This window comes from Eschscholzia californica, unplaced genomic scaffold (assembly GCF_041429995.1).
Source record: "Eschscholzia californica isolate CP2 unplaced genomic scaffold, dmEscCali1.0.p SCAF_6, whole genome shotgun sequence".
In the NCBI taxonomy this organism is placed as follows: Eukaryota; Viridiplantae; Streptophyta; class Magnoliopsida; order Ranunculales; family Papaveraceae; genus Eschscholzia; species Eschscholzia californica.
This window is the reverse complement of record NW_028238483.1, coordinates 29,792,146-29,816,100: the sequence shown is the minus strand read 5'-3', so window position 1 is coordinate 29,816,100 and position 23,955 is coordinate 29,792,146. Positions and strand designations below refer to the sequence as shown.

Sequence of the window (23,955 nt, the reverse complement as noted above, 5' to 3'; positions counted from 1 at the left end):
GGTTTCCGCCTACGTAAAGGTGTAAATGAAGAGTTTTTAAACGACAAAAGGTTATTTCAATCTTTGTAAATTTCTTACGTAAATAATAATTATGACACGTTTGTTGTCTTTTTTATTTTCAATAATGTTTTGACCTATTTGATTTAAACCCCTTAAAGTTATTTCCAAGTAGTATACCACTAAATTTTAGTTCAGATATATTGAGATATTATGACCAACTAACAAATGAGTAGACCGGTATAGTTTTCAGTGACTGTACAATAGTTAAATTTGTTCGGTAAGGATGATATACAGTGGGATGATTCAGTGGGTCTATAAATCAAAGGGTTATTTCCCAAATAGCCCCCAACTTTGTGACCAGCTTCCTGCCTAGCTCACTACTTTGGCAAATATTCTCATATGGCCCCCTTTTCCCGTTATCTTTAACTGTTCGTTACTCTCTCTCCTCCATCTCATTTTCTCTCTCTGCCAAGTCACCTATCACGCACATAATCATCTTCTCCGGCAGGGGTCGCCGACCGGCCAAATTTCCGCCGGCGACCTTCAAATATTAAAAAAAACCTTTTTTATTTTCTCTCTCCAGATTTTTTTTTCCTCACCTCTCTCTCTCTCTCTCTCTCTAAAAACTCCGGCGAAGGGAAACCCCTTCGCCGGAGTTTTTAGAGAGAGAGAGGTGAGGAAAAAAATATTTTTTCTAGAGAGAGAGAGAGAGAAGAGAGAAAAAATAATTAATATTTGAAGGTCGCAGGCCGGTAATTTAGCCGATCGACGACCCCTGCCGGAGAAGATGATGATGTGGTGTGATAGGTGACTTGGCAGGGAAAGAAAATGAGATGGAGGAGGGAGAGTAACGGAAAGTTAAAGATAACGGAAAAAGGAGGCCAGACGAAAATTATTGCTAAAGTAGGGAGCTAGGCAGGAAGTTGGTCACAAAGTTCATCTGGGAAATAACCCTAAATCAAATAATGTGTCGTTTGTATGACCCTTGGGAATCATCTGTGGGGATACGAAGGAAATTAAAACACCTCCTGACCCCTTTTAGATCCCTAATTATTAAATTATTTTTCAAATAATATAAAAGTAGAAACATGCATTTCAGATTCTATTTTTCTTTTGTGATTTGAAATCCTAACATCCACTTGGTATTATGATATTCATATAATTAATTGTAGAATTGATGTTTAGCTTATCTAATCTTATCCACTTGTAGTGTACAGTTTATAAAATAAGATTAAGTTACTTACAAGTTACAAGTAATGAGATTTAGAAAAGTTGATAACATTATTGATATCCCAATTAAGAAACAAAGAAAGAGTCCAGAGTGCATGGATAAAGCAAAAGTGAACTCCAATTTATCCTATCCTTTGGCAATCTTAACACCCTAAGTTCATAATAGATCATAAAGTCTTGATTAGTATTGAATTACCATAACTTATACTTTAACCCTGTCTTCTTTACTTTTTATTTAATAATTTAAAAGAATTGATTCTAGAATATAAAGAACGACTATTTGTTTACAATGGAGGAAAATAATGAACACGCAATCACGTCTCTCACTTTCTGTTTCTACTTTCTCTATCTTTCGATGTGCATGGAGATATAAGAATTTTTGTTGGGGAGCAATAGAATAAAATTTCGTTTTTATACTATGGTTCTCTATACCAAATTGTTCTCAAGAACTATTTTCAAGGTTTTGAAATGGGTTATTTAGCAATTGACTCCCAGATATTTAGCGATATTGAGATTACATCTCCAAAATGAAAGTATATACGGCGTTGGCCCCCATCCTCGATTTTTACGTTAAATTTCAGTTAAGTGGTTCGCGTGTCAACCACATGTGTGACTTATGACAAAAATACTTTTTATTAAATATTTTGGTTATTTAGACATTGACCTCCAGTTATTTAACAATTTTAGGACTACACCCCCAAAATGAAAATTTGTCTGAGATTGACTCTCATTCTCGATTTTTCTGTCAAAAATCAGTAAAGTGAGTCGTTTGCCAACCACATGCATAAATTTTTTTATGTTATAATTAACAAATCTAAGACCTTGGGGAGGACATCCAGAGGGTGGTTCTTCAAGACAACAATGGCTTTGTGAGGAGAAGAATGAAATAACTTGTTTTTCTTTGCTAGTTCTTGTTATTGGTTGCTAGTTGTTCTAGCTTGTAAGACCTTGGGTCTCTTTTTTTTCCTTGCGCTCTTGTTTGGGTTTCAGGTTGCTGACTTATGCAAATTAAAGAAAAAAAAAGAACAAGTCTAAGACTAACTAAGGACTAGACTTTGTATCTAACAATTATATATTTGAGATCTTTTCTAATCTCTCTAGTAAACCAAACTTCGCGTGTGGACGACCAGATACTGGGGTAACCCTTTTTTATATGTTTTCCATCGGTAGTCTATCTAATTTATCTAGCAAGATGGGTCGAACCCGTCTCGGACTTCGGATAACCTATTTTCCTTACTATTTCTGGCTTATTTGGATCCGACTCTCGGACTAACTTTCAGTTCATGGACCAATCATAAAAATTCTCTGAAAAACCATAGAAATAAGAGGAATACGAAAACACACGTGAACTATTTAATTGGTACTTGACGAAAAAATCGAGAATGAGAGTTAACCCTAAGAATTTTTGTTTTGGGAGTGTAGTCCTAATATCAGTAGATAGTTGGGGGTCAACGTCTAATTAACCTAAATATTTAATGAAGATTATTTTTGTCATAAGTCACACATGTGGTTGACACACGAATTACTTAATTGATATTTAACGGAAAAATCGATAATGGGGGTCAACGGCATAAACATTTTCATTTTGCGGGTGTAGTCCTAATATCGCTAAATAACTGGACGACAGTGTCTAAATAACCCTTTTGAAATTAACAATTTTCAAGGTTTTTAGGAACTACTTTTGAGGTTTTTAAAGGCATTCCGCCGTTCTGGGATTTCCCAGAACCAATCAAACATTAAAACTTGAATTTGAAAAAATGACTTTCTTTCCTATTAGAAAAAATCATTTTCTCATCAAACATTTTCCTACGTAACAAACAGACCCTAAGAAACTTTAACTCACCCTATAAATATGAGTCCAGTTTTAAGTTTTATATGTTGGACCAATAACGAATCAAATCCACAATTGTGGTGATTATAACTACGTCCATTGTTGATTTCTCAGTGGATGTAGGTCGAGGTTATGGAGGGATCTTCGATTGAACCCCGTTAAAGTATGACATCACACTTTCATTTTATTTCTTTGATTATCACATTTAACACTAACCCACACCAGTCTGTTGATCTCAATTGCAGACCGAACGAGTAACCTCGTCCGTCGAGCCCAATCCTAGGGCGAATTGGGTAATGTGTCTGAACGGGGGGCCCATCGGACACTATTTCTATCCTCGCTAGGTAGACATGATTGAAGCCCAGATTAATTCGTCTTTTCCAGAAGGACCTGACAAGCACCACAAAATTTATCAAGACGCGCTTACTAAATAAGATGAGTAATAAACGGTTCACTTATAGTTTTTATCGAAACAAAGAGGTGGTTATGACTACATTTGAAAATGTTTGTAATGGTTAATATTTTAATACTATCAATCAGTAGTTTATTTTTATTTATTTATTTTGTTGAAAGTTTTTATTTTTCGTTGACAGTTGTTGAAAGTGTCAATCAGTAGTTCTTATATATGAAGGAGACAACTAACTGGTCGTTCGCTTGTTAACCGACGGCCAAGAGGATCCCCCCTGGAGAATCAGAAGGAGTATTCTTAGAGACAGAGGGTACCTTGAAGCTCAACCCAAGAACGAATTTAAGCACTGCCGAAGAGAAGCTAACGGGGCGACCCACTCGAAAGCTCAACAGTGTATGATTGATTTTCGGCACCTCTGGTTGGAATGTAATTTTTGTTTTTTAACTTCTTGAGTATGTAATTCACTTGCTGTCTCATCAGCCTCATCAATGAAGTTAATTTTCCAAAAAAAAAAAATTGTAGATAGGGCAAGTATAACATTAGCATGACATCATCAAATTGTCATTGTCCTCCCACATTTTATTGAACCAAATGGCATTTTCATTTGTTATTATTGTGTTTGAAGTTGTCATCCTCCGGCCTAAATGGTAGGAACCCCTCCCAAATATATAACTAAAAACTAAAATTATGACAGAATGGAATCAAGAAAAAAATAAATCAAGAGTAGAATCAAGGAATATTAGACTTAAACAAAAAAAAATTTCTACTCTCAACAAAAAAAAAAAAAAAAAAATTCTAACTGCAATCGACTAGACTAGAATCAATTCCGGATGGACTTGTGTCAACCCGATCCGACCCGTTTGTTAGTTAACAGTTAGGATGATGATTGTTCGTCATCCGGAGCTGACAGTAGAACTGTACATTATTTACAATAAAACCACACCAAACCCCAAAACCAGCTGTTGAAACATCCCGGTAGTTAACTTGTTCCGACCAAATATGTTGCTAACGTCAACGGTGTTAATAAGAGAGGTGCTAAAGACTAACGTACGCAGGTGCGCAAGTTAAGAGATCGAAGATAGTGAAAGTGGAGTGACGCATTTTCATGGTTTATTAGTATTTTTATAATGGAAGTATGACGAAGAAGTTTTAATTGGTTGAATCTGAATTCTCTTATGAGCAAGAAACCAAATAATTTTGTCTCACTTTTTTAATCCCCATTCCCCTCTCTCTCTCTCTAGAAACTTTCTCTCTCTCTCTCTCTCTAGATTTTACTATCTCTTATCTGTATCTCTTTCATTGTTTGAGGAGGTCAAGTAGTGGTTGTTACTGTATCGGGGGGGTTTGTAATACAAATTAGGGTTTTTGAAGCTTCTAAAGAGTGAGTTGAGTTAATAGATTCAAATTTCCAGGAATTTGAACAAAGTTTTGAGATTATTGGATGGCTTCAAAGGATGATTTAAGATTTGAGCGGGAAGTTCTTCCTCTATTAATCTAAAAGGTTTGTTTTTTTTTTCCCATCAAAGTTTGAGTTTTGGGTTTGATTTAATTTCTCTTCTCTTTTGTACTATATATGATCTCTGTTGATGTTTGACTTGTTTTGTACTTTTGATTGATGAAAAAGCCTAAAATTATTTGGGTTAAGTTAAGTACTAATAATAATCTATTTTAGGTAAATGGAATGAGCTTAAATGTTTTGAAATCTATTCTATATCCTGTTTGAGTTATTTTCATATAAATGGAATGAGCTTTATTTGGATGATTATTGATTGAATAAGAAAAAGTTTATTCTTTTCAGAGTTTAAATGTCAAGATTCTGATTCTGGTTGTCTGCAGCAAAAAGATATCTTCAAAGAGAAACCATGAAAAAGTAAACTAAAAATAGTAATCATAGTATCCAATTACTAAGGAGAAGTTATTCAAATGATCATTTAACAATTATAGACTTATGCTTTATTCGAAAACCCAATACAGGTGCTTTTACTCAGGTAGATATGGAAAGGTGCCCTTTGAGGAGTCGAAAGGCTACTTGGTATCTATACCGGAGAATGGAGATTAGAGGTGGAAAGTAAAGGTTAACAGCTTCGTGGGCCTCAAGAGAACTGATCAAGAATGCATTACATTAAGTATAGGAAAGATCCAAAGATGATCGTTACTTTAAACGACAATTGGTCCCTTTGGATAACAAACTATTCGACCCTTCTACATTCTCTCTCAGATGAACTACTCTTTTATGACATCGGTCTCCTCTAAGATGAACTACTCTTTTGGTGAAACTGTGGAAGAAATAAACCCTTTTTGCCTATTGAACAGTTGAACAGATTACGGAATAGGCATGAGGAAGACCTACCTGCAACTCGTTAAACGCTCAAGTTGTATTAGATTTACAATAGAGAGTCAACTTTTATTACTATAGCAACTAATAGTGGTTCACTTTGCCACTCTGCTAGCATAGTTGGTTGTTCATGAGAACTTAAATATCCGTGAGGTTCATGGAAGCATCATGGATTTACTTTCTCAAAATTTGATTAGATTGATCGTGTGATGGTTATTGTATCTTAAGATCTGTTTCTTTGAATGATTGAGGCTTGTTCTATTCAGGTAGAAGATCTTTAATAGAATGATAAAATGGATGGAATACGAAGAATTCACTTGTTTACTTCTGTATATATTTTCTCATTTTCCCTCTGATGATTTTTCTTAGATAGTGATCATTATAGAACCTGGAGGGTTACTGCTAATTTTATTTGTAATCGGTGGATAATTTATCATATGTTTCATAATGATCATTATTTGATTTTGCAGATCGATGATAATTAAATTAGTTCTAAGAGTATGAGCACCCCATCAACACAATTTGCCACCTCAAGAAGGATGGGTGTGTACGAACCACCACACCAGGTTATGTGGGGAGACCCCTTCAAAGCCCACAATGGTCCAAATATAGGCGCATCAGTTATTGTGGAGGCGGACAAGAATCTTGCCTCCAACAAGGTAAGAACAAAGTCGGGACAACTTTATACTTCTTAAACTTTCTGGGCTGAATCCCTTAGATCTCATATACTTTTTTCAGTCTAATGATACATCTCAAGGAACAGTACGATCGTCAAAGAAATACAGTCAGGAAGCGAACAAGCCTGTTGAGAAGGTAAAATGCTGGTCTGGTTATGTCGCACCTCTTTTTCTGTTATATTCATTTACACACTCAACCAGTTTCAAAATTTTGATTGAATCATACTATCCTCCAGCAATTTGAGATGGTACTTATTATCTTAAGATTCTTTTAATATTACTTATTGTTGTTATTTCGAGCTGTTTCTTTTTTTATTGTATTATACTATTATGTGATTTTGTTACTTCTTTTTATTTCCTAATATATGGTGCATATTTATTGTACTTGATGCTTAATATGTTTTGCGCCTCCCTCGCCCCAAAACCTAGGTCAAGAGGTGAGCCTTCCCCTCAAACTTCTGAACTGAACCTACCCCTTCCACACTTATACAGCTAGGTCAAGAGGTGAGGTTTCCCTTACTCGTCTGGACCAACCACCTACCTGTTCCACAAACAATGTGCGATGATCCCAACAATATCCCCCATACACCATACATTGGCTTTTACGAAATTTTATAAACTATTGGGCTATGACTTGTTTTAGAGCTCTGACAGCAGTTGGGGGTGGTCTTGGGCTTCTCTCAAGTCTCACCCCATAAGTTAGCTCCAGAGTTGAGGCTTTCACTCACTTATGAACTGACTTCTTGCTCCTTTCATAACCTATGAGGGATTATTCTTAACAACTGTCCACTCCCACATCGTTTTTTAACTTCAATAGACTATTGAGTTGGGAGTTGTATTGTCCTGGTCTTTGATACCAGTGTTTGGTGATCCCAACACTGTGTTCATGTATGATCCTTACATTGGTAGAAGGTTCTCCAGCAGCGGTGACGAGTCAATTTAGAAAATCCATAAGTTGGAAGTCATATTTTCTTGGTTGAGACGCTTCTGTTAATTTGAAGTGAGGCTGTTATCTCGTATTAGATTTAAATTCTTTGCCACATTCTATTATTTTCTTCTAGTATTGGTTCTGCGTGGTTACATGCTTTTAGTCATCAGAACTGTATCTTTTGCTATAATTATACATTTCTCCTTATTGAAGAAGACTTACAACGTTCCCCACATGGGTATAAACAATAACTTTTTGGGATTTTTTTCTTCTTTTCTCTCTTAGTCTTTTGACCAATTATCTATCCACTTTCATAATAAATATATCAACTGATGTGCAGGTATTACGACGCCTTGCACAAAATCGAGAAGCTGCACGGAAAAGTCGTCTGCGGAAAAAGGTAGGAAGTGATATGCTAACAACTAAAACTTTAAATACAGAAGATGCTTGTTGTTTCAATTTGAATAGTCAGTTTGAGTATTATGTACAGGCGTATGTTCAACAACTAGAAACAAGTCGTTTGAAGTTGACGCAAATAGAGCAAGAACTTCAACATACTAGACAGCAGGTACGCTTAAATATTTCTTGTTTCATTAAATTTATTTATTTTTAAGCAACTTAAGTTTTATTTTCTCATGTAATGGAAAAATGCGTGCCTTATTGCAGGGTGCGTACCTTGGTGGTGGCTTAGATACTAGTCATCTAGGTTTTGTTGGAACTGTTAACTCAGGTTTGTTACTGGATGTACTAGTTGTTGTCTATAGTAAGTCCTCGTTCCATAGTGTTGCTACGAGCAGCACATGCTCCACTAGGGTCATAATTAAATCTTGCTATCAGTACATTCTATTTGGGTCTCCACCCTTTTGCTACTTCATGTAGAATTCCGTCTTTAGATTATAACAAAGCTTGCCTTTAGAGATGTAAACTGACACTTCAGTCGTTAATTTGAAAATCATTTTTTTTACTTGTATGAGCATTCTAACAATAGTTTGAAGAATGGGAATATGTTTCAAAATCATTTTCTTTACTTGTTCTGCATCTGATAGGTTTATATTTACTTCCAGAAGCTCTTTTTCGACTTGCATTTCCTTAAGTAAAATTACTTTGCAGTTAAAGAAGGATGAGACACTAGGATCCTACTTTTTCTCTTTTCAAACAAGTAAATTTTATATTTTACCTTTTTTCTTTCTATGCTGAAATTTCAACTAATTTCTCATGTTTCAGTGCCTATGCTCTTTACGGTTCAAAAATTTGATCTCTTGTTTCGACTTCTTTCGTTACAAATATTTAAGAATACACCTTTGGATATAGTTTTCCGTAAAATATATTTCAAGTATATCAAACTACATCATCCACTGATCCACATACATGGGCAGAGATAAACTTGAACTGGAAAGGTTGTTCAACCATAGTTACTGCAAGAAAAAGAAAATCAATTCAGGCTCAATCCTTTGGCCAATTGAAAGTAGGAGCGTTAGTCAACCTTTATTCTTTTCCTTTTACCGAGGATCTTCCCATTCATTAACAAAATATGCAACTTATGCTTACCAATAGAAAACAGATTTTTAAAAGCGCTGCAACTTATCGATGGAAGAAAAAGTAGTTATTAACTTTTATAGTTTTATTCATGTACTGCGGTATTATTGGGACTAGTTTGAAATGGACTAACCACGTAGCTTTCTTGAACCTCTATGCTTTCTTAAGTGGCAATATGTTTCTTGTAGGGATTTCGACATTTGAGATGGAGTATGGGCATTGGGTTGAAGAACAAAATAGACAGACACACGAGCTAAAAAGTGCCTTGCAAGCTAATGTAACTGATGTAGAGCTCCGCATACTTGTTGATGGTGTCATGAATCACTACTGTGATCTTTTCTCCATGAAAGATGCTGCTGCCAAAGCTGATGTCTTTTACTTGATATCGGGCATGTGGAAAACATCAGCTGAGAGGTTCTTTCAGTGGATTGGAGGATTTCGACCGTCAGAGCTTCTAAAGGTGCTTGATTGTGTTCAATCTACATTTATTATGGTTCAATTCCTTTAAATGTTAAATATTTTGTACATGTTCCTGTGAACTTCAGTACTCTACTTTTATCCCAACTGTTGAACAACTATACAATGTTGGTGCATGGAAGTTTCTCTTTATTGGACACCAGTACTGGTTTTCTGCATGGTTAGTTGAGAACAACTTCCAAAACTTGGACATGAACACAGAGATATGATTGTTGTCTCATTAACTGAAGTGCTTCAATTTTAGTTGTAGTTAGTGCTTTTAGATCGTACATTGTTAAACAATAGACAGAAGACACTAAACTAAAATAGTACGTTATGCTCTAACATCACTATGTACATGTACACCCGATCGAACAACATCTCAAGTTACTTTACCAGGTGCCAGTAGCAGTGTCCAGAACTGTAGGGGCGTATTTTGTTGTCGACATTTATTGAATGGAAACAATCACCAAAACGTGTTATCTCGTTAGATTGTTTAACAAGAAAAGGTTATGCATATTAGTTAAAGTGCGCAACTGATAATTCTTAGTCTCACAATATCTTCATACTAATTTTCTTTTAAGAAAGGGATGGATAGTTTTATAAGTAAAGACGTATGTATTATGGACACGAGTACGGGTATCGATGTATGACAACGTTACGAGATGTCCTACTCAATTAGTGAAAAAAAAGGCCAAAGGGGATAAGGCCATACATCTTAAATATTAGGTACCATTAAATGTTTCCTATTTTGATGTGGAAGAGATATATGAGATTCTTCGTTCTTGGCCCACCCATACTTCAAATCAATAGGGTAAATTTGTTCCTAAGGATGGATTCACTTCTGTTATCCAAATTTCCGTTCTCGTAAAAACTTAAATCTATTCCTTATTCTATGTACTAACATGCCCGTGTATAATTGATTACTTAGTTTCTTATACAAGATAGAAGATTGTAGTTAACCATTTGGGTGAGTGCTGCTGTATTTAGTGGAGGTTCAAGGTGTTTTTTAGTTATTCTTCACTTTTCCAGTGGTGTAACTAACTGTCCTCGTATTGTTCCCAAGTTTAACTAACTGGCTATATATGTGTATGGGCAGTAATGTATGCTATGGTGGAAAAGTAAACGTTGAGTGTCATTTGATTTGCTTAGTTTCTGATGTTGCCAATTCCATAGGTTCTCATGCCACATCTGGATCCGTTGGTGGAGCAACAGCTTATAGATGTATGTAGTTTACAGCAATCATGTCAGCAAGCCGAGGATGCTCTCTCTCAAGGGATGAAAAAACTTCAGGAAAATGTAGCTGAGACTGTAGCAGATGATCTGCTGGCTGAAAATTATATGTCTCAGATGGTTGGGGCAATTGGGCAGTTGGAGGCTCTTGTGAGCTTTGCAAATCAGGTACTTCATTTTCTCCTGCTGTCAATGAGTACACCATTATCTTTTTTCTTTGAAAACTTTGAATTAATATTTATTGAGAAAGAAATTACAAGGAGCAGACAGTGACTATGTTATATCATCATAGCCTCCCAGTTGTTTACAAAATCGTTGTAGGATTTCTTTTTCGACGTATTTCTACTCCAATCAAACCGGAGGAGGCCTTTTACATTTGCGACTTCTATGATTCTGTTTGGGTTTTAAGTCTTTGAGTTGTATCCACAGGAACCAAATTCCATAAGTTTCTGTCTTTGGGATTTTCGAAGTCTGCCATTGGTGAATAGTTTTATCAACCGAGTTTTGGGGGCACCATTGGTTATTCCCTGTCTTGATGAAACATCTGCATAAGCTAGCAGCCGCTTTACAGTGAAGAAATAAGTGTTCTGGGGTTTTCTATTAGACAGCTGACCCGAAAGCCCCTTTTCTTCAGCATGTCCACTGTTAGAATTTTGTGTAGGCATGCAGCCCAAATAGTGAAACTAACCGTGGGTGGAATTGGCTTTTTTCCAATGTCCACCGTTTTTCGCAATCATCCTACGGTAGCAATGTTTGACCGAAATATCTTCTCTCCTTTCCACACTCTTGAATCCTCCTCTTCATTTGATGCTTGGCCTTTCATTGTGTTTAGCAATTGCATAAAAAAAGGACCTCTCAATCCTTAAGATTCCTTCTTAACCGGACGTCACATCCTCCTTGGGCGGTGTTATAAACTTGGAACTGTTGCCTCCTTGGTGGTGGCGATGTGGAATATGGTCGGTAAAAGCACAAATACACGAAGTACGAATATATAAAATGATACCAAATCAGTGCGCCTGTTGCATATTTGTTTAGGCTTTTGCCTCCTCGATAGACCGTTGCCTTTTCTACAAAATTATCGTATACTGTCAATAGAATCCCCTAAACCTCCAGGTACTAGAAAAGCACAAATACATGAAGTACAGACTGTAATCTCCCAAATTAAGGTGAAATCTCGATAACCCATGCTTCCCCTCTACACTAGCAGAATATAGTCCCCTGAAGCCCCATCCTAATCCTTAAGAAAAGAACTACTATACTTATATGTTTGATTAAGTTGGATCCCGAAATTTATGTAGAATTAGATACACAAGAACTACACTATTGTATGCTTCTTAATGAGAATAAACGAGGTTTATGAGTATCTTGTGACCGATCTATAATCCTGTTTAGATTCGGAATATTTACTATGTGCATATATTTCGCAACTTCAGTTTTAAGGGTATCCTGACAAATGTTTGTATTATTCTATGGTAGGCTGATCATCTTCGTCAGCAAAGCTTACGACAAATGTCTCATATTTTAACAACTCGTCAGACAGCTCGAGGGCTACTTGCCTTGGGAGATTACTTCCAAAGACTTCGGGCGTTAAGTTCCCTATGGGCAGCTCGACCGCGTGAACCATCATAGTATTCGTAAGGTGGAGAATGATCTTAAATATCCAACTATCTTTCAGGTATGCTCACCAGCTTTCAGGCATAATTTGAGCAGCAAACAAGACATTGTTAGCTAATAATGGTAAGTGGTGGTATTCAAATTTAAAGAACATCATAAAATGCTGTTGGAACTTTTGAAGCCTTTTCTCCTGAGATAGAAAATTGTATATATGAAGCCTTTGTATAGTTAAATGCACATTTCTATGCTATATTGCCACAAAATGGAACCTAGCTTAGTTGTTTGAGTAGACAGTAAAATCGAATTTGTTTTGTGAAAGGGTGTTTTTTGTCTGCATTTTGTGATTGTGAGAGGTGAACATATGGTGATGTACATTATGTAGTTTATTGGTATCAAATTACTTGCCTTCATACTACAATTTTGGAACTAGTGAGCTTCTTCATTGTTGTTTCTATTTAGCAGAAAAGAAATAAAGAATGATTCTGTTTTTCATGGTGGACATAATGGCCACCTTTTATTTTTCTTTGATTTGATTGAGGAAGAGGGTGGTTTTAATTATGGACTAATATTACCTTTTCAGAGCTCTCTTGAGTCAAGAAAACAGGTGAATCAAATATCTAAGGGGGTGATTTTCAATTGTATGGAGCAAAAATACTTGGTATTTCCAATCAATCAATCTTAGGATTTAAATTTTTTCTTAAAAAAAAAATTGCAATGAAAAACTTTATTTGGATATCTAACATGATATGATGGTAGTTAAATAGAGATGTCTCGAAAGGGCACTCGATCGGGTATTGAATATCTATCAGGTATACCCAATTGGTATTAAAATCTTATCAGTTCCAATCAGATAATACCCATCGTATACTAAATCTCTAGGTGTGGTCTTTGAGGCATCCGAAATGGTCGGGAATAAAGACTCAGATCAATCAATATCTAGTTAGGAGATCTTTATTTTTGGCCAAAAATTAACTTGATCATAGTTTAGTCCTTCATTTTTCATCTTCACCTCCTCTCCATCCCACAACTTTCGACCACCGGCATCACTACCATTTTTTCTTCTTCTTCTTAGGCCAAAAATGAAGATGCTCCCTAAATCAATCTTGAATAACCAAGCCAACAACTGATAGCTTTAGTATTCTTAAATCTCGGAGGTCTCAGATTCGATTATCAACGAAGGTGTGAAATCCGCGGTTTATTGAACTTGAGACTATCTCAAATGCCCCAAAACCGCGAACGGTAATGACTAGAATCTGCACAAACGGTTCGGGCTGTGTGTTTGGGTGATCGGCTACCAATGCCATTCGTGCCGTGGTCATCAGATATTGGGCGACTATAAATGAAGACATTTCCGCCAAAGCAACTTCTAGCCAGAGAAGAGATAAAGAGAAATAAGCAGAAGCAGGGAAGATGAAGTACAATCCTAGGGTTTCCAGTTCGAGAAGGAAGAACCGCAAGGCTCATTTCACAGCACCATCGAGTGTTCGTCGTGTTCTCATGAGCGCTCCTCTCTCCTCCGATCTCCGTAGCAAGTACAACGTTCGATCAGTCCCTGTTCGCAAAGACGACGAAGTTCAAGTGGTTCGTGGTACATTCAAAGGTCGTGAAGGAAAAGTGATTCAAGTTTATCGTCGTAAATGGGTGATTCACATCGAAAGGATTACTAGAGAGAAAGTTAATGGATCTACAGTCAATGTTGGAGTTAATCCATCAAAGGTCGTCGTTACTAAGCTTAGACTCGATAAGGATCGGAAAGCTCTTCTTGATCGTAAAGCTAAAGGACGAGCAGCTTCCACCGCCGATAAAGGAACTAAGTTTACCGCCGAAGATGTCTTGCAAAATATCGATTGAGGGATTCAGTCCAGGTACCTTACCTCTTAGGGTTTCTATATTGAGTTTTTGTCATGAGGGTTCTGAGTTTTGAGATTTTGGTTTATTTGTTTAAATGTGAATTCTCTCATGGGTTTTGATTATTATATAGATTAGAATTCCTATTGATTGACATTATCCATTTTATAGATATTATGAAGACAAATTTCTTTGAAATTATTAAATATAATACAAGCATTATTTGTTTGTATGAAATGTTATTTCATTTACAAGGTTAAACTTGTTTATTTCATTTGATCTAATTATTATAGTTACCTTAAGATGCTAATTACTTGCTCAGTTCTCTCTAGTTTGCTCATATAAGTGTTAGCACATTGACCATCTATTCAAGTTCAGATGCTTAATTAACATGTGAACATGTTAATTAAACCTTATATGGTAGTTCATTAGGTATCTAGATATGACATTTCTAGGCATCATCGATGAGTTAGGATCGTAAAAGGTGTTAAGTTAGTGGGGGTCATCCAAGTCAAAATCAATTGACAACGAGGGGAGAGGAATTTAGACATTATATTCTTGGTTACTAAATCGCCCTTCTTTCATGTGACACTATTCTCACGTGCCACTTTACATGTGGGGGTTTTTTGAGACCAACACGTGTTTTTTTTGGTGAAGTTAAACACGTGTGGTTCTTAAACCTATCGGGCCTAACTCTGATACCATTTTAAAACTAATTGGTAATGAGTGGAGAAGACCTAAATGTTAAATTCTTGGATTGAAAAAGCCACACGTGCTCCACGTTTCTCGAAAAGAAAAAAAATACACGCTATGTTGGAAAAGTCGGCAAGGGGGACTAGTCGGCGGACTGGGGACTAGGCATAGTCGCTACTACTCGTATTTACACGGGACTAGTAGTAGAATATAAATATATAGTCAATTTTGTATATATAATTATATATAAGTATAAATATAAGTATTTAGGCTTAATGAAGTATAAACACTACAAATTCATCCGTAAGAAGCACACATCCAAATATCAACAAGTTCTACAATATTAATGAAAAAACACTAAAAACTAACATTTATGTGAGTTTTTACAGAAAAAGAGTAGAATCTGGGTTCTAGAAAGAAATAGTAAAAAAAGATTGAGAAGATAGAGAAACTTGAAATCTTGTTTGGAGATGAAGAAAACTTCAAAATTACTTCAATCTAGTTATAATGATGTTTAGAGGGGAGAGGAAGGGTGAAGAAGCCGAATGAGCAAATCCTAAACCACCTTTGTCGATTTGAGCAAAAGAAAAAAAAGGTCAGCTAAATAATCCCGACTGGCCCGACTAGTCAACTCGGTCCTAGTCGGACCGAGTCGGGGATTTACTCGGAATTCCACGAGACTAGGGTTTTGGCTCCTAGTCGAGTCGGCAAGATGGGGACTGAGGAGTAGTCGGGGTGTACTCGGGGATTAATCCCAACTTTTTCTTCATAGAATACACGTGTTAGGCTCAGATAATACAAAATGTGAGGGGCGTGCAAAGGTATCCCGCATGAGAAAGGGATAGTTTGTAACCAAGAATATATTGCCAATTGGTTTTGAGTTATTACCAATTGTCAATTGGTTTTGAGTTGGATTGCAGCAAAATTAACAAAAAGGTTGTGGGAACAAGTGATCGTAGTTTCTTAACCACTTAAGATATATGTGAAACTTGGGAATTCATACTAGTCTTAGATAATAATCTACAAAACAAACAGTTTTAGTTGCCTCTTCAAACAATGGAATAGTGAACAAGTTTATAGGTCTTTGAAAATATCGGGTACCTGTATTCCTAGCCTTTGGCTGTAAAATGTATATTCTCGCGCATTAGCAATGGCATTTGGACGCTACGAAAGCAAATTCCGAGGATACCTTCAAGGCAGGAGACTCTTAGAAGGTTTGATTACACTATTTTGTGTGTGAAGTGTTACATCTACTAGCCATAAATCAGCTTAGAGCTGTACATTCATATTTCTGAAATACCCTGATTCACTTCTTCCATGTACTAGGTGTTGTTTAAATAGCATAATATGATGGCTGAGGTATAGTTTCTTGCAGAGGAATTTGTGGGCATCACATTCAAGTAAACTCAAATTTCCTTGAGTTGGTTGCTCAAACCCTTAGAATACTAAAACCATGTCTTGCTCTTATTTTGTTCTTTCTCTCTCCTCATCCTAAAGTTAGCTCATTGCACAACCACTCTTGTTATTTCTGAGCTATCATTACACCTCCATCCAAACACTTTGTTTACACCTCCTCCCTATTTGGGATGTTCAAAAATTCTTCCAGGGTCTAATTGGTGTCTCAGGTGGATGAAAAAGGTTTCCATTTCTTTATGTTAATGGGACTATTCAACAATTGTGAAAGGGTTGTTCAACCAAACCACTAGATTGACAAGTCTATTTTTCTAACTAAAGGTTTAGGGTTTTATGAAGGGATATTGATGATTAATCAATACCCAATCACACTGTATTAGATTTCATCACTTCTTTTGAATCATCTGACTTACAAACATCAATAACCATTAAATTATGAGCTACCAGAGTTTGTTACTTTGAGCAGATCAAGTTGGTGGCCTAATGGGTCCCAAATTGTAACGTATTCCCTAAGTAAAATTATAATAAGAGTCTCTTTTAGATCTATCTATCTATTCAATGAGGCTTCTGCTCTTATCTCTTTGACTCTCTCTCTCTCTCTCTTTTCAAAACCCAGTTTGCAGGAGGAAAGACTGACTTTTAGGGATGGCAACAACTTATTCATTTGAAGAAATGGATCCAAAAATATGGAGTCAATTGCCAGATGAAACTCTAGACTATATTCTCTCTCTTCTTCCTCTCAAAACTTTCTTTAATCTTCGTACCACTTGTAAACACTTCAATTCTCTCATTTTTTCTCCTGTTTTCATATCCAAACACTCATCATCTTCTTCTTCTTCTTCCTTTCTTTTACTTTCTCACCCACAATTCAACCACCAATTCCTTCTCTACGACTCGTTTCTTTCTCACTGGCGAATCTTATCTCTCTCCTTATCAATTCCCTCTAATTTTGAACCTACCCGTCTTCTTTCTTCCTCTGTTAATGGTCTCCTCTGTTTTTCTCTCCTCAACTCACCATCTTTACTTATCTGTAATCTCCTTGCTAGAGCAACAAAACTCATTGATTTCCCAACCCACTCTTTCAATTTCGAATCTGTTACTCTAATCCCTTCTTCGTATGGATACAAGATCGTTGTACTGTCATCAAGTTCTGCTTTCGTTTTCGACTCTAAACTCCATTTGTGGAGTCAATTTCCTGTTTCTAATGCAATACTAAAAGGAAATTCTCATCAAGAAGGGGTATTTTCTAATGGGTATTTGTATTTTACAAGTCCTGAGCCTTTTTCAGTTGTGGGTTTTGAAATTGAGACAGGGAAATGGGAGAGAATGATAGAAGAACTTCCAAATGAGCTAACTTTTGCTAGATTAGTGAGTAATGGAGAAGGGAAGATGTATTTAGTTGGAGGAGTAGGAAGACATGGAATTTCAAGAAGTATGAAGTTATGGGAATTGATGATGATGAGAGATGATGAAGGAAGAAGGAGAGAATGGGTTGAAGTGGGGAGTTTACCAGAGATGATGTGCAGGAAATTCATGGCGGTTTGTTATCATAATTATGAACATGTTTATTGTTTCTTCCATGGAGGGATGGTTTGTATATGTTGTAATACTTGGCCTGAGGTTTTGTATTGTAAGATATCTAGACAGACTTGGCATTGGCTTCCCAAATGCCCTTCTCTTCCTGATAACTGGACTTGTGGCTTCAGATGGTTCTCCTTTCTTCCCAATCTTTATGCTTCAGTCTGATCTCTCTCTCTCTCTCTGTCTAGGACCTTTAGTGTACTTATGTATGAATAGAGTTTGAACTAGTTTATTAGTATGTGTGTTTATATTAAGGAAAAATGAGAGTCTACCCGAAAAGTTGGGCTAAAATCCGAAGTGAACGGCCGAATGTTGCCCTAATCTCTCTCTCTCTCTCTCGATTGATTGGGCGGAATCATGTCGTCTACCTTAGATTTTGGCTGAATTTTGGCCCACCTTGTTGATTGTACTGAGTTGATGTTTCCTTTGTAATGTACTAAATGTAGTAGATTTGATTTAGTTTTGTGTAAAGTTGTTGACATTCTAATTGTTCTTTTTCTTCCTATTATCCTTTTTTGGCATATAAAAAGTGCAAGTCGATGTGGGATATGCACGTAAAATTCGAACTCTATCATTTTGTATTGCCACACAAATATGTGAACTCACATTCCAATACTTTAGAGTAATTTTCCAAACGAAAAGCTATTTCGAGAAGGCAGAATTGCTAACGTCCTGTTGATGTCATGTGAAAATTTTGCGCCATTTGGAGCCATGCGGTGGTGTCTGGCCAAATAACAGCCAACCCTATCAACAAGTTTTGATAGTCATTATCTGACCTACGTGTACCACAATACACCACCATTTTTTTGATAGGTCTAAGTTTAGCCAGAAATCACCAAAAGAGTTTAACAGAAGAAGCTTTAGTTGCAGTTCTCACATGGCCCTCACTGCCAAACCCACACTGTCTAACCAAATTATTTCACATAGAAGAACTCAAATCACTTGTAGCAATTCATCATCATCTTCTTCTTCTCTCTCATTCACTGCAAATACCATAACTGGAGATAAAGATGGTATTATTAATCAAGATGGGAAGAAGAAATACAGTAAGGGTATTGATTTCACACCAGCAACCATGTCTGAAATCATGGATTCCTCAAAGTCACAGAAACTCAACCTTCAGCTTCAAACACTAGGACCCTTTTTCAGAATCACAGCTAGTAGTTTAGAAACTAAGAAAGAACTTGGAAAAGCTGAAGGTATGATAAGGGTATGGGTAGGAGGTAAACTTCTTCATTTGGATTCTATCAGATTGAGAAAGGAGACAAAGGAAATGGAGAAATCGATATTCGGAATTGGTTTATTTCTTGGTAGCGTAGCAATTCGCCATGGTTATGATTCAGGTTGTACAAGAGCTGAACTTCTTGCCATTAATGATTCTGATCTTTACCATTCGAAGGTAATAACTTTCTACCCGTCTACTTTGATCGCCATTTTGTTTGATTTTCATGTTCAAATCATCAAATGATTGTCTTCTTTGTTTTTTTAAAGTTGGTGAAGTTCTATAAGAGAATGGGGTTCAAGGTCGTCCATGAAGTCACTGGGTCATCCATGGAAGACCTTGCTCACATGTTAGTTTGGGGAGGGAAGGGTACTAGAATGGAAGCTCAAATTGATGAATTGATGCTTAAATGGAGCAGAAAGTTTAAGCCACCAAGTTCACTTCAAAGTTGAATTGAAACCACTTAGTTCTTGATCTCTAATTTTGTGTGGTGGTGTTTGTTTTTATCTCGAAATCTGACTTGAGTTCTGAATTAATTCGAGTATGATCTTCTTCGTGTTTATATATGTCTGACTCGTTAGAATGACTTGTTCGAATGACTGATTTGGATTTGTAGTAAGTCCATTTGATCAAGAAGATTCAGATTTAGATGAGTCAAATTTATACAACGGAAAAAAAAAAAAAAAACAAACGCTAAGCTAATGAAAATATTTCTTTTGTAATTACAAGTCTATATTACTTGTTTTTGTATTCTTTTGTTAGTTACTGGCTTAATTTAGGTTGGTTCCGGTTCATGACCAAATAAGAAGTATGAGCAAATAAAAGTTTATCACACAAGTCGAAGCAAATCTTTTCACCAAAAAAAAAAGTCGAAGCAAAGCTTAGCTATTGCAAAATGGAATGTCTCCGCAAAAATAAGTATGGAGCAGTACAATGTTCAACCAATAAATCTGATCCGCGGAAGTATTCAAATTCAAGAAAACAAAATGAAGTAAACTTGACTACGGAGATTTATTTTCCGTGTCATGTTTCAAAACCATCAATGAAAACAATAAGATGAATGAATTCCAGAATTCGTAAGATCATTGTTGATAATGTTCAAATTCAAGGCTTGAGAGCAAGAGCCAGTCCAAACTTGGGAGTCTTCTCCAAGGCTTTGGTATCGAACTCGCCTGAGATGGTTAGGAAAGACTTGAGTTTGAGCTCATGCTGCATGAGAGTTGCAAGCTTTCCGTGGTTATTAAGCCTCGCTTTCACCATTGTCAAAGGATCAACTGCGTATGATCCTCCCACCGTGAATGTGTTCTCGTTGGTCGAAAACCTTCTAGCTATCTCTGCTACACCAGCAGTTCGCTTTGCTGAATCCAGATAGTGTAAATATGCAGCACTCAAGGTGTCTCCCTTGTCAGCCCTAAGAAGATGATCAGACCCTTCTTCAGTTTTCACTAGCTGAGGAACTAGGATAACCATTAGTATCATATTTGCTGTTGTAAGCTGAAAATGGGAAAACTTACAGAATAATGGAAGCATTGTAATCTGGGTTTGTAACGCTGATCCCGGCATTGTACTTCGTAAAAGCACCAAAACTGGTATCATACCCAGCATCTGCACCAAAAGCAAAACTCGGGGTACCAATGGTTGCTGAAATATCAAGTGCAGGAGATTGGTTCAAGGCAATGGCTGAAGTGAAAGTTGCATGGTGATGAAAGTATTGCACCTCCACCTGAAATAGGAAATGTGAGTGCGGTCTGAATATCTAATGACAGCTTAATTTACGAGATTGATTACATTTTCAAGAAAAAAAAAATAAGAAGACGAAGTCCCTGTACCTTGCCGGAGTTATAATTGGGCAGTTGGAATGAAGCAATAGCTATTGTAGATGGCATGATATCTACAAATGCCAGGGTTGTTGCAATCTGCCGACAAAAAGGTATTTACTAATTACTATTAAAAATCTTCAACTAAAAAAAAAATTACTATTAGAAAGAAGAAAAATTTTTAGGCAGAGATAGAAAGAAAAAAAGAGAAAAAGAATGTAAGAATCATACATTTGATTCAGTGTCAACTTTGACATCGATGAGAGTGTTGTTATACTTGTATTGTGCAGCAACATCACCGGTAGAGAGACTTCCATTCTTAACTGCAGTTGAAGTAAGGGCCTGAAACGGTGGAAACGAATTGCACTTGCCATATCAGTTTGGAAGATTTGAATAAGTTATAGATAGCTTACAGATAAGCTATATACACTAACTAGGTTCCCACCGCGTCCTACGGACGCGGTAGATCCCTTTTGGCTTCGCCGTCGTGTTAAGAATATTGTTGAATAGCCATTTTACATTTATTAGTGAAAAGATATCTGGCAAGAGTCCTACTTATATATTTTTCGAAGTAGTTACTTTGGGAAGTTTTTCATAAAAAAAACCGATCAATTCTCCCCACTAATTTCTCATCCTCCCACGTTTTTCTACTCTTACTCTAACTAATTTTAGTTGATTTACATAGATACCCTTCTTTTTGTAGTCTATTTACATAAACAAAAATTATATCATCCGTCGGATGTGTTCCCAACCAAATCTCCAAAATAAAATGGACGGTCAGACTTATCCCCTGGATAACCGACTGACCTGTTTTAATATAATAGATAGACATATATACGACCGAGATTTACATAAAAGAATTGGACGACCGAGATTTATAAACTAAAGTTCTGACATGACACCAAAACCTATGTCATGTGTTATATAGATTGTACTTAAGCTGAGCTCGAAAATAGGACAGCATCAATTGACTATAAAATGATAACAACCCACATAGTATGCTCGGCCCGAATCCCGACCTGGGTACGTGGTCTCGTATCATCATTATCCATATGACACAAGGGATCCTCTTTTCGAGATGGGTATAAATTAGAGGTCTAAAATCATATCAGACCTGATTTAAGCACAACTCTCTACATAAAAAAAAAACACAATTTCTTCAAAAAAATGAGTTAACACATAAATAAACAAAAAGATAAATCATAGTATAATGAAAACAATAAAAATATAATGAAATGCTAGAAAAAAAGAAAGGAAGAAATTGAAAAGGAATATTAACATAATGATGAGAAAGGAATAGATTCATACAACTCCGGCATTGGTGTAAGTTCCGACGGTGAATTTCTGGTCGTAGGTGTAGTCCTTTGTTAACAGATCTACGACATCAAACAGAATAAATTAATGATGTTTAGACCAGATTTCAGATTATTACAAGTAGAGATTTGTGTTTAATTTACCTTTGGCTTTCTTCCCGATGTCAGAGAACAATCCTGGCCCCATTTTCCCACACAGAAGAAGAAGAAGAAGAAGAAGAAGAAGAAGAAGAAGAAGAGGAAGAAGAAAAGATTTCGAAAGGACGGAGGATTTTTTCCACCTGGTTTAGGAAAAAAAATGGAAGAAAACAATGTGTGTTTGATGCTCCAGCGATGTGAGTGTGCCACGTGGTATGTTATATTGTTGATGGGAGAAGGAATTCTACGCAAGGATAGAGTAACTAATTACTAGGATTTCCTATTCTTTTGGCTGCAGAATTCTTTACAAAATTTGTTCCACTATATTATGAGACATTGTGATGTTGCTTTTTGGAGTATATATAGGAATCCAAGTAGGACTGAGTAGGAGAAAATGTAGTGGGTGGGCTAATTTCACATCAAAATTGAATGTGACAGAAACTTGGGATATAGGTGTCATAAAAGATTGGGCCATATCACCCTTGCATTCTAATCGTTTTCATTAGAAATGTAAGTGTGTGGATATGAAATGTATCCAGTGAGAAACGTTATCAAATAAGACAAGTACTAAGTCAGAACTGTCCATTGACATTAATAATTTTCTCAGGCGGAAAGTCTAAATATATAAAATGATAAGAAACTAAATAGACAAGGATTCGATGTCACATGAATCACAAATATGAAATACATTGAAGTATTTTTTTTGTTAAGGTAAATACATTGAAGTAGACCCGCACAAAAATAAGTGAGTATTTAAAAACCAAAATAGCCCATGTTCTTTTCTTTTTAATGAATTCTTGTTTAACTTAGGGGGGTATTGGATTGGGACTTTCGCGGACATTTGAGAGTCCGCGAAAGTCCGAAACATTCAAATCCAGACATTTGAGAGTCCACGAAAGTCTGAGGCATTCAAATCCAGACATTTGAGAGTCCACGAAAGTCTTAGGCATTCAAATCCAGACATTTGAGAGTCTATGAAAGTCCGAGGCATTCGATTGTCTTCCAAAATGTCTCAGACTTTGGTGGACTTCATAGTTTGATGGATTTTGTGAAGGATTTGGGACAAATTTGGAAGCCAAAATGTCTTTCAAAAAACAAGAGACATTTGAAGTCTATCATGTGATCAAACAACAATAATAATATTAAAATAATAAATGTCTACCAAATGTCCACCAATGTCCACAAATATTCACAGATGTTTACGAAAGTCGAAAAATATAGATTTGAAATGTTAGTATAAATATATTATTTCATGTGATTAAACAATAATAATAATATTAAAATAATAAATGTCCACAAATATTCACAGATGTCTACGTAAGTCGAAAAATATATATTTGAAATGTTTAGTATAAATATATTATTTCATGTGATTAAACATTAATAATAATATTAAAATAATAAATGTCTACCAAATGTCCACCAATGTCCACAAACATTCGCAGATGTCTACGAAAGTCGAAAAAAATATATATTTGAAATGTTAGTATAAATATATTATTTCATGTGATTAAACAATAATAATAATATTAAAATAATAAATGTCTACCAAATGTCCACAAATATTCACAGATGTCTACAAAAGTCGAAAAAAATATATATTTGAAATGTTAGTACAAATATATTATTTCATGTGATTAAACAATAATAATAATATTAAAATAATAAATGACTATCCCTA

General features: G+C 36.0%; 4 protein-coding genes and 1 pseudogene across 7 annotated transcripts; 4 read left to right on the top strand and 1 right to left on the bottom strand.

The window, feature by feature from the left end:
* The first annotated feature begins 4,355 nt into the window (after positions 1-4,355).
* LOC147533352 (transcription factor TGA1-like) lies at positions 4,356-14,324 on the top strand. 4 transcript variants are annotated; one of them, XM_086650214.1, is made up of 10 exons: positions 4,435-4,971; positions 5,445-6,071; positions 6,276-6,464; positions 6,544-6,618; positions 7,751-7,810; positions 7,901-7,978; positions 8,077-8,140; positions 9,135-9,406; positions 10,579-10,803; positions 12,112-14,324. In XM_086650214.1, exons 3-10 carry the CDS (start codon positions 6,306-6,308, stop codon positions 12,262-12,264), a joined length of 1,086 nt encoding a protein of 361 aa, XP_086506340.1. In that variant the 5' UTR covers positions 4,435-4,971; positions 5,445-6,071; positions 6,276-6,305; the 3' UTR covers positions 12,265-14,324. The 4 variants fall into 4 exon arrangements, with proteins under 4 accessions (XP_086506338.1, XP_086506337.1, XP_086506340.1 ...); XM_086650215.1 differs by having other exon boundaries at positions 4,436-4,971; positions 5,445-6,134; positions 12,112-12,667; XM_086650212.1 differs by lacking the exon at positions 5,445-6,071 and having other exon boundaries at positions 4,356-4,971.
* LOC147533353 (large ribosomal subunit protein uL24z pseudogene) lies at positions 13,660-14,324 on the top strand (annotated as a pseudogene).
* Positions 14,325-16,846: 2,522 nt separating this feature from the next.
* On the top strand, positions 16,847-19,728 carry LOC147533350 (uncharacterized). Its single transcript, XM_086650217.1, has 2 exons — positions 16,847-19,183; positions 19,276-19,728. The coding sequence occupies exons 1-2, from the start codon at positions 18,662-18,664 to the stop codon at positions 19,456-19,458; spliced, it is 705 nt and encodes a 234-aa protein (XP_086506343.1). The 5' UTR covers positions 16,847-18,661; the 3' UTR covers positions 19,459-19,728.
* Positions 16,849-18,255, top strand: LOC147533351 (Galactose oxidase/kelch repeat superfamily protein). Its single transcript, XM_086650210.1, has one exon. It carries the CDS (start codon positions 16,849-16,851, stop codon positions 17,947-17,949), a length of 1,101 nt encoding a protein of 366 aa, XP_086506336.1. The 3' UTR covers positions 17,950-18,255.
* A 109-nt stretch (positions 19,729-19,837) lies between the features above and the next one.
* LOC147533349 (mitochondrial outer membrane protein porin 2-like) lies at positions 19,838-22,609 on the bottom strand. Its single transcript, XM_086650216.1, has 6 exons — positions 22,281-22,609; positions 22,132-22,199; positions 21,055-21,165; positions 20,836-20,922; positions 20,521-20,729; positions 19,838-20,417 (listed from the first exon to the last, which is right to left on the bottom strand). Exons 1-6 carry the CDS (start codon positions 22,321-22,323, stop codon positions 20,111-20,113), a joined length of 825 nt encoding a protein of 274 aa, XP_086506342.1. The 5' UTR covers positions 22,324-22,609; the 3' UTR covers positions 19,838-20,110.
* Between the last annotated feature and the right edge of the window lie 1,346 nt (positions 22,610-23,955).